Raw genomic sequence first — 17,493 nt, forward strand, 5'->3', positions numbered from 1 at the left:
GCACACACACACTTGGAGAAGAGAGAGAGGAGAGAGAGAGAGAGAGAGCGCTCGCGGTGGGCAGACAGACACACGCACGCGCCAGGTCAAAGAACTCTGATACAGTGCAAGAATTTTCCCAAAATGATTGGATCATCATTACCAAAAAACTCGCCATAACAACACCAAGAAACAAAGAAATGTTTAAGCCACACTGTTTGACTGGGATTTTTCCTGCTTTTTTTTTTTTTTTCTTTAAATGTTTGCCACACAGAGAGAAAAAGGGTTTAAGTGGGAATGGGAGAGGGACGGACAGGCTCACAGATGTGAGCAGGAAGGGGGGAGATCAAGATCGGGGCAGGAAGGAAGGATAGAGGATAGGGGGAGGGAGGGAGGGGCAACGGGGAGTCATTTCTTAATGTTCAGGCATTTTCTTGGTCCGCCTTGCTCTCTTCTTCTTTCACCTCTTCCTGCTGGGCACTTTCAGTAGGTTTGGTTTCTTCTACAGCATCTAGTGGGGAAAGAGATGATTCAGCATTAGTCAGCCACGATCTAGAGCATCCTGCATATGCATGCAGTCATGCACGACAAAACTGCATGGCTTTCAGCTTCTCTCTCCCAAAGGAGACCCAGGTCTCAAGGTTTCTGGCATTTCTGTGGCATGGGAAGAAGATGCCTAGGTTCAGCCTAGCAGACGAGTGCATGGCTCTCACATGAAATCTCCAGCCCTACCAGAAACCTGCTGCAACTGGGAGGAGCTGCCTAGAGCCCTAAGCCCAGCCTCCTGCTGATGTGTCAGGCAACTCTCATTCATTTCACCACATGCACTGATGAAGCTCTTGGCTTGTAGGGTGAAACCAGCTAGATCCAATGTCTGAATTATCCTTTTATCACACCCACTGGCTGTGCCAATCACCATTGAATTTCTCAGCTCTACTTACTGCTACTGAACTTCTCAGAAGCTTGGAAGAGGGAAAAAAAATTGTAACCTGTAACTCAGATTTCTCTTACACCAGAAATAATGAATGGGAGCCTTTGGACAGAAGGCTGTCCTTCTCTCCAGTTTTCTGGCTTCTCCTTCCAAAGGCAGAGCTGCGTGGGGGGAAGCAGTGATTGCAAATGGAGGGTGGGTCTGCAATTCCACAGTAAGCAAACCATCAGGGAGCTAGCACTGAGGGGAAGACAGAGGCAGTCAGGAGGAGCAAGACAGTGGTTCATCGAAGGGTTGTAGGATAATGCAAAAGGTCTTAGTGCACTGGAGTGGTTGGTCTGCCAATTCTCCCCATTCCTTGCTTACTACTCCTCAACCCACCTAAACATATGCACTGACACTGTGGAGAAGTCAAGCAAGGAGCATCACTCCAGATTTATTATAAACAATGGAGAAAAGAAGTGCCAAAGGGCTGGGTGGTGCAGGATGGGGCACAGGACTGGTATGTCACATACTGCAGCACTGGTGCTTCATATTCCTCTACATCATCAATGTATTTCTGGTGGATTCAAGGGTCCCCTTGAACAAACCACTTCCTGGTTTCTGAGATGGGCTATCATCTTGTGTTACAATGGCAAATAAAATAGGCCAGGGTTTGCTCTCTTGCCCTGAAGCTACATGGCACCACTCAACTCAGGTCCATATGGCTAAATCCTTGCACTCCAGAACAAGAGAGGATGTGTCTGAGCTGTCTGGAGCAAAGCTAATTGGAATATTCAAAAATCACTCTATGGCCCACTTTGTCAGTTTAACATTACAGATGCTCACTTGACAACGTTTAGTTTGTGAAGGTAAGCATCCTCTCATCCATGTTTATCACTAGTCAGAATACTAAATGGGATGTGAACCATTCCTGACTGAGACTGATGATGCATTTTTGCCTGGTCCATTTGATGCCATCAGATGGCAGACTTGTATTTGCTTCCAGCACTGGCAGCAGGTGCCGCAGCTCTCACACCCCTCTCTGCCTCAGCTCCTTAGCCTCTCTTTTATATGCCTTTCTATGCACCATTTCCACGTGCATCACCTTTAAGGTGTAACATCCCAACCTAAATCAACTTCATCAACTGCTCTGCTTTTGGAACTTAAAGCACTTTTTGTCTTAGTGAACTTCAGACATTGATTTTCCAGTAAGAAAAATTCTTCAAGAACATCCCCATCACCCAATACCATGGCCTGAGATCCTGCATTGCCTGCCAGCAAAAGATTCTAAGCACTTGCTTTCCCCTGATACTGAGCAGCAAAGCAGAGTGCTTCTTAAAGACTCTTTCTATATATAGTACAGCTACAACAATGAACCAAAGACAAAATAGACTACTGATAAAAATGGAATGTAAAAATGGATTGGATTGCAAAGCAGACTAATTTGCCTTAGTTTGGTTAATGTTTCTGAATGATTCAATCACACTCTCCATAGAGGCCACAGAATCTCTTTAATCCTGCTCTTCTCCAAGGCATTTGTAGCAGAGCACATGTTGAATTATGGAGCTGAGAGCATGCATGGCCATCTACATCTCAGTGTAGGCCAAAACAATATCATTAGCCAGCAGCCTTGCTAGTCTAGATCCCAGTAAGACAAAAGATTTGCTTTCCCATACATAAATGCAAGATAAATGGAAGATCAGCAAAGGATGGGCAACTAGCTTAAGGAACACAAGTCCCAGCTACATTTCATGTTTTAAACATGTGTTTAAAACTTTTTGCATCTTCTTAGTGAAACAGCACACAGATTTCAACCAAGAGTCCCCACAGCCTTCTCAAGACAGTGTAACAGAAGGGCACATAATGCAACAAGCACAGGGACAGACACTGAGAGGTCCTGCGTTCCTGCTGTCCATACTGAGAGCCCTGGCCAAGCCATACAAACCATTAAGTTGCAAAGATTCCCTCACTGCAGTTAAAACTGGGGTCCTGGTTCTACAGAAGTAGGATCCTGTTGTAGTATAGGCTTTCAACAATTGTTCTAGTGACGTGAACAGGAATTCTGGTTGCATTCAAAATGGGGGAATGATGTGGGATTGCTCACGATATTGTCCCTGCTGGCTCACCACAGTGGCAAATCTAATTTCCAGGGAGTGTCTGTGGCACCTAGAGGGCCTTGGCTGGCAGAGGAATTTCCTTGCTGCAGAGAAGCCTTGCTGTCCCCCCCTGTACTTCTCTGGAGGCAATTGGCAGAAGGCAGACATTGCACTGACTTCTGCCATGCTGAAATAGCCTAGACTGACTCTAGGGTCAGGGAGCAGCAGAAAGGCTATGAAGTCACTTCATTACATATTCAAGTCTTGTGCTGAACAGAAAGGAATCAAAAAAAACCAAACATATGCAGAACACAACCTTGAGTCACTTTTCACCTTTTGTTAATGGCCCAAGTATAAATAAGAGCTGTATCTTTCTAACAAGAACTATCAAGTGAAATTCATCTAGCCACTCTCCTTTTAATTTTACATGGTTTTGAAGCAATCAGGGGAATACCATACCCACACGTGCACCCTGCTGCCACTAACCTAAGTCTCACTTCCTAGCAGCTTTAGCACAATTCCATTGATCTTTAAGACAAGGGAAAAGAAGCAACCTAGTGTTATTATTCAGTAATGAGCTTCAGCAAGAAGTAACATCACAAAGGATAAACAATTCAGCATAAAAAATGAAGTTCAAGCTGTGGCACTGCTAAATCACAGCAGTGAAAAGAGGGTTCTCCCCAAGCAATGGGAGCATTGCAGCACAACCCTGCTGACATCAGGGCCAGTTAATAGCAGTTTATAATTCACAAGGAGAGATGAGATGGTTTTTCCTGACTCACCCTTCACCGGTTTGTTTGATGCAGGCTATTTCTACAGTATGTTCTCAGGGGTTTTCTCCAACCTAGTTTTCAGCGTCCCAGTAAAGTCTGCTAGGTGTCCCTGGGGAGATTATTACAGACATCCTGGGGGATCTCATAGATCAGAGAGGAGCTCTCTTCCTCTCTTCCTGGATATCAGGCTAGATTTCCCACTGCCTTGAACTCTGGGCAGTTGCACATGTTGGTTTGTAGTGGACAGGTACAGTTACGCAGCCAGACCTGTACAACCTTGACATTACACATTCACTTTGCACTATGTTGAACTAGGTGTAAAGGGTGACAAAAAAAAAGCAGGTGAGAATTCAGGGCATCAAGGTGAAATGTTCTGCACCCTGCTTGAGGAACAACAGCATGCCATCCCAGGTGGTCAAATTTCCACCTGTTTAAAGCTGCCCCTTCAGAACATGCAAGCATTGTGAAGCCTCAACCAGAAAGATCAGAGTGCCCATGTCCACCCTCAATGGAGAGAACAAACAAGTGGCACTGACTTATCCCTTAAGATGGACCTGGACCGGGGCAGCAGAAAGATGCACTGGGAGACACCACAAAATAGGAATGTTGAATTAAGAGAGGATAGAGAGGATAGGGACCCTACTCATCATCTGGCAGCAATGCACAGACATCATCAGCTGGTCTTCTCACCCTGCTCTCCCTTTCCAATTACTGAAGATAAACATGGCATTTTTGAGGCTATTAACTGAACCTCTGAGGGCTGCTTCAAAAGTAATGGCTCATACTTTATTACACTGGCCCATGACATCAAAAGCGGATGTTGGTGATTTGGCATGAGCCTGCATGCCACACTCATCAAGATCTGCACCAGTAGAGGTGCCCCAATGCTTTTTTTGCCACTCCTGAAACACCACCCACTGCCTCACTGTGCTCACATCCACTCTTTGGACTTCAGAAATGTTCAGACATTGTCAGTGAATGTCAGTGGGTACAGAAACCTTTTGGACAGCCTTGGACAAACCTCAGGCTGTGTCCATGCAAGTGCTTCAGGGATAGGGCTGAAGTGTGCTTGCTTCCCAGCTTAGGGGCTCTGTCCTGACAGTTGCCTCATACCTAGAGCTCAAACTGGTACCAGAGAATTTTAAGTGCTTGAATTTGTCTATGGGAGAGAAATGATACATAAATAAACTACAGATCCTTGCTAAAATAGGGTCTTAGGGAGCTTCTGCCCCTCGGCACTCTATTTATTTCCTGGATAGGATGAGAATCATATCCATAAGCTCTGCTGGTGAGCAAGCGTCTTGAAGATATGCAGCTCTGGATGCTGTGGAGCCACAGCAGGCGAGCAGGCAACAGCATGGCTGGATGGTGGCACCTCCAGCTGCCTTTGCCTGTGCTGCACTCTAATGGCTGAGCATGCAGGCTTCTCTCCAAGTCTCCCCACTGCCCTACATTAGTGAAATTAGGTTGAGTGGATTTCCGGGTAAAATACTGTCTCTTGGGACCTGCCCAGCTCCCATCCGACTTGCCAAGATTAATTAAATCAGAGCAGACATCAGTTTATGACCAGAGTAGCAGTAACCTCTTTGCTGATCTTTTCTTTTGTGGCTGGTGGCTTGGGTTTTGTTTTCCTTTTCCTTTCTGTTCCATTGTAGATCTTCAAATTACCACAGCTGATGCCAAAATAAAAGAAATTGCACAAACACTGTGGGATTCTACTACAGATGCAGGAGTTTTGCTTCTGCTGCTTTCCCACTGTTTGCATAATTATTGCTGATATTGATTGTGTGGCTTGAACATGTCTGCATGCTAACGCATCGCCCATCCCTCCTCAACAGCTGCTCTTTCTCAAGCATTGGCCACAATGTGGGTCCATTTGCCATACTCACTCCTTTTTCTCTCTGCCCTTTGCCAGATGCAGCTTGGCCAGAAATGGGAGTGAAAGCCTGCACCTTGTCTGATCTCCTCTTTGCTTCCAAATATTAATCTGGGTTTTGCTGCCCTGTTATAAGCAGCCTTTGTTTACCTCAGAGAGGAGCATTTTTTGGAAGGTAAGGAATACAGGGAGGCCCCATTTGAAATCTGTGACCTAAGTATCTCCTAGTTTTAATGACATTTGGGTCCAGATTTGGATCCAGGCTTCACAGCTTGATTCATCTGTCTCGATCCATCTGTCCTTCTTGCCAGCCAGAAGCTGCTTCCAGGCAGTCTATGGTAGGTCTGAAATTGCTGAAATCAGATGCAGCTCGGGTTCAGAGCTGTTGCTTATACAGCTCCCTTCCTGATCCAAGTTAGCCTATTGCAGTCAGCCCCGCTATGCACCATATACAGCGCTAAAATCCTACGCCCTGTCCGCTCACTGCTTCTGTAGATTGGCAAATTTATGCTGGGAAGTGAAGAGCTGTGGAACTTGGAAGAGTGATTGTTCCTGTTCTAGGGAAAGGGGTTGAGAGACTTTTCCCAGAAGCCTAGGGAATCCCTTGCTCGCTATGGGCAGACCCAAGGAAAAGCAACAGGGTAGTAGAATGTGTTGTGTTCATAGATCCTGCTGGTAAAAGAGGCACATGGCATGCTACGGAAGGGGTGAGGGTTAGAACAAAAAGGTGAATGTGGCCACACCACATGGCATTTTTGGCCTTCCACTCCTACACCACATTACCTCTGTTTCAGCCTCATGTATACCAACCCCAGTTGTACCAGCAGAGAGAGGAAAAGCCACTTCTGCCAGTGCCACAGCTGATGACTGCGGGCCCAGCTTGGGCAACTTTCTCCTTTCACTTCAGTTCAATCCTTAGAGCACAACCAGCCCCAGATCTGTCGTCCCAGCCACTTTTGTGCTTTCTCTGGCTGCCCAGCTCAGTCCAGAGGGCAAAGATTTCCCCTTTCCCTTTCTTCCCCAGCACCACCGAAATCTCACTCTGTGTCGGCATCTGTGCGTGCAGGAGGTGGGAAGGGAGGAGTGGGTGATGGGCTCAGGGAGGGGCTGCGAAGGGCCTGCAGCTCCATGGCCCAGCATTTCTCCCAGTGTCTAGACACCAGCTGCCAGGTTGCCATGGAAACACTCAACTGGGCTGATGGGCAGAAGCTGCGGGGTCTCCAGAGAAAAGGGAGTGGTGCAGCATGAGGGTGGGGAGAGAAAAAGGGAGATGCTCTTCGCAAATGGGAGGTGTTAACCCTGTTACAGCTACGTTTGCAAATACTTCTGCTTCCTGGAGAACTGGGAAAGGAGTGGCTGTCCTTTCTTCTGCTGCTGTTTCCTTCCCACACACGGAGGCAGCCAAACATGAAGGCTGAGACAAATGACATGCCAGCTGCTGGCAGGTGTGTGATCACTGTCTATTGACAGCACTTTGGGCCTACATACAGCACCTATGGCAAGGCCATTGCAGTCAGCTACACTGGGAAGAAGCCTACAGCCTACCAAAGTGGTTAGGTTTTCAGTCATAGTTCTCTCTCAGCTGCCATCACAGCTACAGCAAATGCAGTAGTTAAAGGGGAGGCAAAGGAGCCTTTTTTGGTGTGAGAGTGCCTCAGAGGCAGATGGCTGGCAATGAGGTCTCCCCAGAGACTTTTCCTCTCCAAGCTAAGCAAGCCCAAATCTCTCAACCTTTCTTCATATGAGAAGTGCTCCAGGCTTTTGATCATTTTTGTGGCCCTCCTCTGAGATCCAGATAGCTCCAACAGCTCCACTCCTTTCTTGTGCTGGGGACTCCAGGCCTCGATGCAGTATACCATATGGAACCTCAGAAGGGCAGAGGAGAGGGGGAACAATCACCTCACTCTCCCTACTTCTCTTTTGATGCAGCCCAGGATACTGTTGGCCTTCCAGGCTTCAAGCATACACTGCTGGCTCATGTCCAGTTTTTTATCCATGAAGACATCTAACTCCTCTGCAGAGCTGTTCTCAATGAATTCTTCTCCCAGTTTGTACACATATCTGGGATTGCCCCTTGCACTTGGTTTTGTTGAACCTCATTAGATGAATGTGGGCCCAATTTCAAGCCTGTCCAGATTCCTCCAGGTTGCATCCCTTTCTTCTATTATGTCAACTATACCATCAGCAAACTTGATAATGGTACACTTCATCCCACAGTCTATGTCATTCATAAGGATGTTGAAGAGCACCAGTCCGAAGATGGATCACTGGGGTCACCACTCATCACCAGTCCCCACTTGAACAAAGAACCATTGACCAGAATCCTCTGACTGTGACCATCCAACTAACTTTTTATCTACCAAATAGTCTAGCTTCCAAATCCATATTTTTCCAATTTAGGGACAAGGATGTGGTTCAAGACCATGTCGAAAGCCTTGCACAAGTCCATGCAGATGACATCAATTGCATTTCTTTTGTCAACTAATGCCCTCACTTCACGGTAGAAAGCCACCAGATTGGTCAGGCATGATCTACCCTTGGTGAAAACATGCTGGCTGTTTCAGTTCACCTTCTTGCTCACATGTACCTTAACATCTCTTCCAGGAGGATCTGTTCCATAATCCTCAAGATATGAGGCTCATTTTCTTAACAATGGGAGAGATGTTTCCCTTTTTCCAGTCAACAGGGATTTCATCTGACAGACATGACTTTTCAAATATGATGGAAAATGACATAGCAACAACATCAGCCAATTCCTTCAGGACCCTGGCATGCATGTTGTCTAACCCCATCGACTTTACATACTAGAGGTATGGAAAGCATGACTGTCAGTGAAGACTAAGGCAAAGAACTTGTTTAGTGCCTCAGCCTTTTCCATATCTGTTGAAGCCAGATCTCCCTTCTCATTTATCAGAGGAGATATACTCTCCTTTGCCTGTCTTTTCTGATGCATGTATCTAAAAGATCCTCTCCTGTTGCTTTTCATGTCTTGCCATCTTCAATTCCATCCGCACATTGGCTTTCCTGATCCCATCTCTGCATGTCTGAATGGCATCCCTGTATTCTTTCCTGGCCACCCATCCTTGCTTCCAGTGCACGTACATTTCAATCTTTTACCTCAGTTTGTCCAATAGGTCCTTGCTCAACCATGCCAGTTTCTTGCCTCCTCTGCTTGATGTCTTATGCCGAGGAGAGAGCTCTTGTGTTCTCAGAAAGGTGTCCTTAAAGAGCTGACAGCTCTGTTCCACTCCTTTGTTCCTAAGGACAGTTTCCCAGGAGATCTCATCCAATGACTCCTGAAACAGCCAGAATTTCACTCCTGACTCTGCTCTTTGCCAGGCCCACATTGCTCAAGCTCACACACTTGACCATGCCATGATCACTACAGCCCAGACTGCCTCCAGTCTTAATATCTTTAATGATATCTGCTGCACTGGTGAGCACCAAGTCCAGTAATGCTTTACCTCTGGCTGATCTGTCCAATACCTGGACCAGAAAGTTATCCTTAACGAAACCCAGGATATCCTGGATTGCTTGCAGCTTGCTGTGTTGTTTCCCAGCAGACATCTGGGTGGTTGAAGTCTCCCATTAGTATGAGAACCTGCGAATGACATCTCTTGTAGCTGAAGCAAGAAAACCTAGTCAACAGGTTTTCCCCATGATCAAGCAGAGTGTAGTAGACCCTGACCACCAGGTGTCCTTCATTGGTCCAGTCCCTAATTTTAATCCACAAATTCTCAGTCTGGTCAGGAATGTTTCTCAGAGGCAGTTCTTTGCAGTGTATCCACTTCTTAACATAGAGTGCAACTCCCCTGCCTCTCCTACTTTGCCTATCCCTTCTAAAAAAGCTTATTTTATAAGATATAATACCTAAATCATGCATTTATGATGCACCCAGATCTATGTGAAACTTAAGAGCCCTCTTCATTGTGACCTTCCCAAATATCTACAGCCAGACAGCAATGTATTTATGTGATCTTTGTCACCATAACAATGACCTAACTCACAATCATGGAGGTATTTAATTATTGTGTCCTCCCAGTGGGGAAGCAAGGGCTTTTATCCGCATTTTAGAGACACGGTATGAGGAGCTGGGATGTGGTCACACAAGAGCCTGTGGTATTCCCATGTGGCTGAGTCTCCTCTTCCAGCAGCACTTTCATAGGGGCAGCAACTTGGTCCTGGTGCTCAGCAAAAGGCCTGTGATTTCTGAAATTCCCTAATTTCAAGCTAAAACTGGAAGTGCAGCAATCTCATCAATATTACCAGCCAGCCATCACAAGACAGCAGGCAGAAGAACAGCATTCATAACTTTACCTCTCTGAAATAGGAATACCTGAGAAGAAATAACCCAGCAGTTATTCTTTGCTCTTCACATTCACTACTCCAGTAGATTTCACAAAGGTCCTGCACACCATAAAGGCAACTGTTTTTAATTAATTAAATACCTTGTGATTTAAACAGCTTGAATACAGAGGTTTTTACTGGCTTCCAGCTGTGGAATGTAATACTTGGCAGCTGCTCTTGGCATATGCATTGAAAAACAAGATGTCCCCGTCTCATCATACAAGAGTACTCTTTTGTGTCAGCCATCTTTTCCTCCTAAATTGGATTAAATGCTGGAGAATGGTTTGGAAACGGGGAATGTGAATGGAAAGAGTACCAAGGTCGTCTCAAGATGCATCCGTTTATTCTTTAGCCTCTCTACTGTTGTTGACCTGTGAGATCATAGAGGAGATATCAGAGGAAAGATAAGAGGGAATGGAAATACTTGGAGCTGATCATGGGCAAGTGAGCCAAAAGTAGCCTGACTGAAGTGATTGCTAGTGATTCCTGTACAACCAGGACAATCCCAGAAAAGTAATTAATTCAGGGAATGAAGCTTACAGCACTTTGGAGATGGAGGTGCACATTTGGAGAGTCCTGGCAGATGCACAGAGAGTGACAGCTCTGCTGATCAGCCTGGCAATTGTGGTAGGATCAGTAGGGGGAAAAAATGAACCCAAAACAGTGGCAGCCTGCTGGCACTCATGCACTGCTGATCCTGAAATAACAAGGGCTCAGGAGAGGAAGGAAACTGGAAAAGCTGGAGCCTTTGGGTCTCAGTCTTCAGCTCCCACCCACCTTGTCACATGGGACAGGCTGTGTTGCTTTCCTCCCCTGCTTTGGCAATATTGGCAAGGGAAAAGAGGCCAGAAGAGGAAATTTTCTGTAATTGCAGCAAAAAGGTCTAGAAATTCCTTTGGTGCATCCAGAATTAATGTGCTGCTCCTCCCCTTGTTCTCCTCCCCTTTCAGCTGTCACTGACAGGAAAACAAATTACTGCAGCCCTTACTACAAGCCACACTCCTGCCTCCCTTCCCCCAGTCCAAAAGACATGTGCCATTCATAAGCTGCCTGACTGCTAGTCTCCATTATTAAACCCTGGAAGGCTGATAAATTGGGGATTCACGGAGCCTGCAAGCCTCCAACAACTCAGATTGCCATGGAAACCAGAGGCAGACTCCATCTCCAGCAGAAATGATATTGATCTAGCTGAAGGCAGGGAATTACAATCAAGGAGAGGAAATAAAATGTCTCTTTTTCTTCCTTTTGCCATCTTCCAATTTTCTGCTGAAGCAAAAGAAAAATTTCATTTAGAGATCATTAGTTTGTTTCAAGGCTCTGCAAATTTGATGCTAAAATGAATTAAATACTTCATGTCAGGCCTTCCACAGCCATTTTGTTGATAACTGCCCCCTGCAGTTGCAACGTCACCAACACGAGCTCTTTGCATCAAAGATGTTAGTATTTCCCATATGCTGACCTGTAGGGTCCCAACGTTTTGTGCAGAATAGGCATCAAAACACACCCACAGGTCTCTGGGAGGCAGTTTGGGATTAATACTATTCCCACAGAAATTAATGGGAGCCTTTGCTGTTCTTTTCAATGGGAGGAGGTTTTCACATGCGTTGTGACAACCTGGATGCAGGAAAAGACACTGTGAACCAAGTAGTCTGCTAGGGAAATCCTCATCTGGAGAGAACATGAAATGGCATTGGTGGTGCAGAACACTTTTCTTCTCAAATCCAAATCCCTTCTTTGGGACTGCTTAATCACGGCCTTCCATGGCAGGAAAGAGCAGGAATAACAGCACCCATCCGAAAAGGTGAATGAGTAATGACACTTTTCAGTCTAACCCTGCAAAGGCCTGATCCTCCCTGGTAGGGGACCTCTTCCCTTGGGTGCCTATGACAATGTCTAAGGATTGTGATGTGAGAGAACCCAGCTTATTTTACAGCAGAAGGCCAGGTATTATACTTGCCTCTTCTGCCCTAAAAAATCTCTTGATGTGAGAGGGGCAGCAGCTAGCATCACTAATTCTAGTTTTTGTCCAAATATGGCAGCTTTAAAGAAAAAAAAAAACAAACAGAAAAACAACAACAAAAAACACAGCAAAGCAATCTTCTCCCAGAAAGGAGAGAGAGAATCCCTCTCATAGGAGGGACCTACTGTCCTCCAATGTGAGCACTGCACCAAGTGCATCAGGGCAGCTGCCTCACAATAGCCATTTCAGTTTAATTGGCTTTTCACAATAACAGTTCAATTAGGAAAGTAATGAATTTGGTCTCTTTGAACAGAGTGGCTGCAAATGCTACAAATGACATCTTGCAGGGAAACAGCCAGGTTACACCCAGTATGGTCATCTTGGTTGTTTCTGGCAAAGTTGAAGCTCATTTGTATGGTTCATGTACTCTTATCTGAGGCATAAACTTGACCAGGCCTGAGCAGCTCAGAAATTGCACTGAAGCAGACAATGGCCACCGCTTTGTGCTCATGTTGTCTCCCTTGGTCCTCTGGCTGATGTTTTCCCTTGCAAAGGTTCTTGGCTCAGGTCCTGCATGCTGGTCATAGAGTGGTGCTGTGGGATATCCATGTGAATGAACATGTCTCTCTCGCTCTTCCTCTCCTACTGAAGCTGTTCCACTTCCATAAGTCATTAAATATTCATTAGGCCAGAGAAAAAGATTGATTCCATAGTCTGGTAGTGAGGACACTCATCTGGAAAGGGGGAGATCAAGCTCCACATCTTGGTCCCAATAAATAATAAATAATTTATATGAAGTGGAACAACTACAGCAAGAGGCATCAAGGGAAACATCCAGCACAGCCAACAGCCTGATGTCTTCCCTGCTAAGCTTACTGGATTTCATTTTCCTGATGTAAGGCACGGACACATGTTGTCTTCTGCCACTTCAGGGAGTACCTGACCCTCACATGCTTGTTACTATAAAAGCAGACAAAGGTTTCTCTTACTACTTTCATCCAGAAATCCCACAGTTCCTGATTCTGGTGTGTTACTTTCATTTTGACAAATTCATAGAATCATAGAATGGCCTGGGTTGAAAAGGCCCACAGTGACCATCTAGTTTCAACCCCCCTGCTATGTGCAGGGTTGCCAACCACCAGACCAGGCTGCCCAGAGCCACATCCAGCCTGGCCTTGAATGCATCCAGGGATGGGGCATCCACAATCTGCTTGGGCAACCTGTTCCAATGTGTCCGCACCCTTTGAGTGAAAAACTTCCTCTTAATATCTAACCTAAACCTCCTCTGCCTCCGTTTAAATCCATTCCCCCTTGTCCTATCACTATCCACCCTTGTAATCAGTCTTTCCCTCTCCTGTTTATATGTTCCCTTCAAATTTTGGAAGACCACAATGAGGTCTCCCCGAAACCTTCTCTTCTTCAGGCTGAATAATCCCAGTTCCCTCAACCTTTCTTCATAGGAGAGGTGCTCCAGCCCTCTGATCATCTTAGTGGCCCTCCCCTGGACCCGTTCCATGAGTTCCACGTCTTTCTTGTTCTGCGGGCCCCAGGTCTGGATGCAGTACTCTAGATGGGACCTCACAAGAGCTGAGTAGAGACAATCACCTCCCTCTCCCTGCTGGCCACTCCTTTTCTAACACAGACCAGAACACAGTTGGCCTTCTGGGCAGCAAGTGCACACTGCTGGCTCATGTCCGGCTTCTCGTCTACCAGGATCCCCAAGTCCTTCTCTGCAGGGCTGCTCTCGAGGAGATCTTCCCCCAGCTTGTATAAATACCTGGGATTGCCCTGGCCCAAGTGCAGCACCTTGCACTTGGCCTTGTTGAACGTCATTAGGTTCTCATGGGCCCAGTTCTCCAGCCTGTCCAGGTCCCTCTGGATGGCTTCCCTTCCCCCTACTGTATCAACTGTACCGCTCAGCTTGGTGTCATCTGCGACCTTGCTGAGAGTGCACTTCATGCCATCATCTATGTTATTGAAGAAGATGTTGAAATTAAAAGGATCTTTAATGAAAACAAGTTTCACTGAAAAAATTAGAGCCTGGCGGGACTCAGAAGCTCTGCGTGGAGGCAGTCTAAACTGCAGTAAGGCTCAGGCCCTCTGTCTGATAGAAACACGTGTACTTGTTTTGCTAGAAATGAGGACTAGAACCATGCTACATCATTCAGGAATGACTGGAATTTTCTCCTTGTTCCCTCAGGTAGACATCAGTGACTCCATCCATCTTTCTCAGTCATTTGGCTTCAGCTGTGAAGGTTTCTAGCCTAAGGCAGAAAGAAACATTTTATTTCTCATTTTGTGTGTCTTTATTGAGTGCAGTGAACAGTACTGGGTTAGTGTCTCTTGAGACCAAATCTAGCCATTCACTCACAGCACTGGTGCTGTACAGTGGCATTGCTGTGTGTTTCTCCCCAGTGCCTTGCTGCTGGGCTGTAGGTGCGTTAGGAGGGGTTGTGTGTCACCTCATGGACAGGAGGTGAAGTTTAGTCCCTGTGTCTGGCATGTGTTTGGCCACATTGTCAGGTCTCCAAACAAAGAACTGACGGTAGTGAGGGGAAGGGTTTGTGCAATACTACCTTCATGCACATAAAAAAAGCTTAAGGATGTGCCAAAACCATTTACATTGCTGCAGGATCTTACCAGTCCCACTCGCTTGCCAACCTGCAGAACTCTGTGAATGCAGCAAGGTTGCCACTTTCTGCTACAGGTTCCACAAGTGAAAGCAGAAGGCCAGTATTCATAGAATTACAGAATCATATAATCACAGAATGGCAGTTGGAAGGGTCTCAAGGATCACCACATTCCAGTCCCCCCATCCCCCACTCCCTCCACAGGAAGTGTTTCCAACAGCTAGATCAAGTACTAGATTAGATTGCCCAGGGCCCCATACAACCTGGACTTGAACACCTCCAGGGATGGGGCATCCACAATCTCACTGAACAACCTGTTCCAGCACCTCATCAGTCCCTCAGTCAAAAACTTTCTCCTGACATCTAACCTAAATCTTCCTTCCTTTAGTTTTAAAACATTTCCCCTTGTCCAGTCATCCAGTTCCAACTCCCTGCCATGGGCAGAGTTGCCAGTAGCTAGATCAAGCTGCCCAGGATCCCATCCAACCCAACCTTGAATGCCTCTAGGGATGGGACATCCAGAGCTTCTCTGGGCAGCCCATGCCAGTGCCTCACCATGCTCTGAGTAAATAACTTCCTCTTAACTTGTGACTTAAATCTCCTCTCTTTTAGTTTAAAACCATTCCTCCTTGTCCTATCACTATAAGACCATGTAAAATGTTGGTCTCCATCTTGTTTATAAGATCCCCTCAAGTATTGAAAGGGCCACAGTGAGGTCTCTGTGGAGCCTTCTCTTCTCCAGGCTGAACCAGTCCAGCTTCCTCAGCCTTTCTTCACAGCCGAAGTGCCCTCTGGTCATCTTCATGGCCCTCCTTTGGATTTGCTTCAACAGCTCCATGTCCTTCTTGCGTTGCAGTCCCCAGGCTGAATGCAGTACTTCAGATGGAGCCTCAGGAAAGCAGACTAGAGGGGGACAGCCTCCTCCCTCACCCTGCTGGCTGTTCCTCTTTTGTATTACAGTAGTGCACTGAGCACGTCACAGTGGAAGAAACAAATAGATCATTTGTGAGCAGATCTGAGATTAAGACCACAGATTTCCTCAACTCACACTTTTTTCTGAAGTGCAGCAGAGCAGACTCCAGCCCAGGGCTGGATCTCCAATGGCTTCTCTCGTTTCAGCATTGGTGACTGAAGATTATTCTGAATCTCTTACAACACCGATGCTAAAATAACAGGTGAAATCCTAGCCTTACTTAAATTGGTGAGGTTTATATTTCAGCCCTGAAGCTGCAGCTGCCATTGGTGAGTGTTGCTTCCAAACAGGCTGTAAAAGATGGAAGTAAGGAAGGAGGAAGAACAGGAGCTTGAAGAGAAATTTTGGGATAGGCAACACAGGTTGTCAGGGCTAGATTATATACTGTTTTATGCCTAAAGCCAGACAGATTGTGGGGATAAAGTATTAAAATTCATCAAAATATAGACAGTTATGGACTTCATCCACACAAGCTTGCATTCAAACCTTCCTCCTCCTTCTTAGAGGTTTGCATCATTTCCAAATCAACAGGTGCTCAAATCCCTTCAGAACCACAAAGGATATTCTGAAAGTACTTTGCACCACCTCAATTCTAATTACTTTTATCCCATTTTCCATGTCTTCCACCAGCTATCTTCTGGTAAGATCTTTGAAACGTTTTTCACAGCTGCTAGGACAGTTCTGCCAAAGTCAGCAGCACTGGGGAATGCTACTGCACACCAGCCACTGCTCTCACTCCCGCCCTCTCATCCCTTTCTCTGCACATGAAATGCGTTGTCAGTTCTGGTTCTGCAGTACTGCACAGATTTAACATAGGGATTGGGATGCTCTTCTAAATGTTTGAGAAATTTTCTTCTTCATTAAGCCCTGTAGGTTACAGGTAATGTCCAGTCATCATTAATAGCATTTCCAATTACTGTTTCTTGCTGGAGGAGAATGAAGAGGTTGAATAGTGTCTGTTTTCTTTCATAATGAAAAGAGAACTCGTTTGCTGTTGCCTTAAGGTACAGCTGGAAGCGTGTGGTCATTTGAACACTGGCTAATTGGGACCTTCTGACCTCTATCTAAGGCTTATTTACATGAAGCCTTGAGTCTCACTGTTCCTATCATTAGGATAAAAACATTTTCCTTTGCATCTCTTGTCCTTGTCCAGTTCTTTAGTTCTTTCCCTGAATACTCTGCAGCCCAGCAAAGAGCCAATGTCCAAGATGAGCACCTGGCTGCCAGAACCTCAGATGAGATTTTAAGTCCTGGTCCAGTGTTGCATGCTGACAGTGATATTACAAAGGCCACAGAAAGAAAAATTTCCACAGCATTTCCACAGACCACTTATTCACAGTTGAAGATGATAAAGCCAAAGCTCTTTGTATGGTATAGGGTATTAGAGCTAAAGGATATGCAAAGGGATCCTCTAGTTGGGAAGAAAGCCACAGTTCTACTTGCCTGCAAAATAAAATTCCCCTTCAGAGAAAAGCTAGCAGCACTCTTTATTACTTAATTTTTTTTTCCGATACATTATCATTAACCATCTCCTCTATTTTCTGCCTGAAAAACGTTCAATACCAACAGAGAGAAAAGCTAGGGAATTAGAAAGTTCTCCTTTATGTCTGCCTGCAGCATTAATGTAGCCTTGAGAAATACACTGTGCTTAGAGATGCTCAAATTGAGCTTGCATGAGTTGGGGTTTAGGACAGTCTATTGAAAGTTCAGAACTGGAGGTGGAACCTACCCACAAAGCCTACTCTAGTAGGTTGTCTTCATGTCAGCTACTGACTTGTAGGCCTTCTGCAACTATTTCCATTTCTTTGGATCTCTTGACCACTGCCCAGTCTCACAGACAACTATATGGCTGAATATTTGTGCTGTGCTTTTACAAAAAAGACACCTTTCAAGTATAAAATGGACCTGCATGTCATTGCAGTCATCCATGATCACTGAGTGGCTGT

The 17,493-nt window shown here is 45.7% G+C and overlaps 1 protein-coding gene across 1 annotated transcript in view; it reads right to left on the reverse strand.

Moving 5' to 3' along the window:
• Window positions 1-217: 217 nt before the first annotated feature.
• GAP43 (growth associated protein 43) overlaps window positions 218-17,493 on the reverse strand; it is a 53,710-nt gene continuing 36,434 nt past the window's right edge. The window contains 1 exon segment of the mRNA XM_010719351.3: window positions 218-490. Coding sequence (XP_010717653.1) covers window positions 402-490 — 89 coding nt within the window. The 3' untranslated portion in view covers window positions 218-401.

Source organism: Meleagris gallopavo, chromosome 1, assembly GCF_000146605.3.
Source record: "Meleagris gallopavo isolate NT-WF06-2002-E0010 breed Aviagen turkey brand Nicholas breeding stock chromosome 1, Turkey_5.1, whole genome shotgun sequence".
Taxonomy (NCBI): domain Eukaryota; kingdom Metazoa; phylum Chordata; class Aves; order Galliformes; family Phasianidae; genus Meleagris; species Meleagris gallopavo.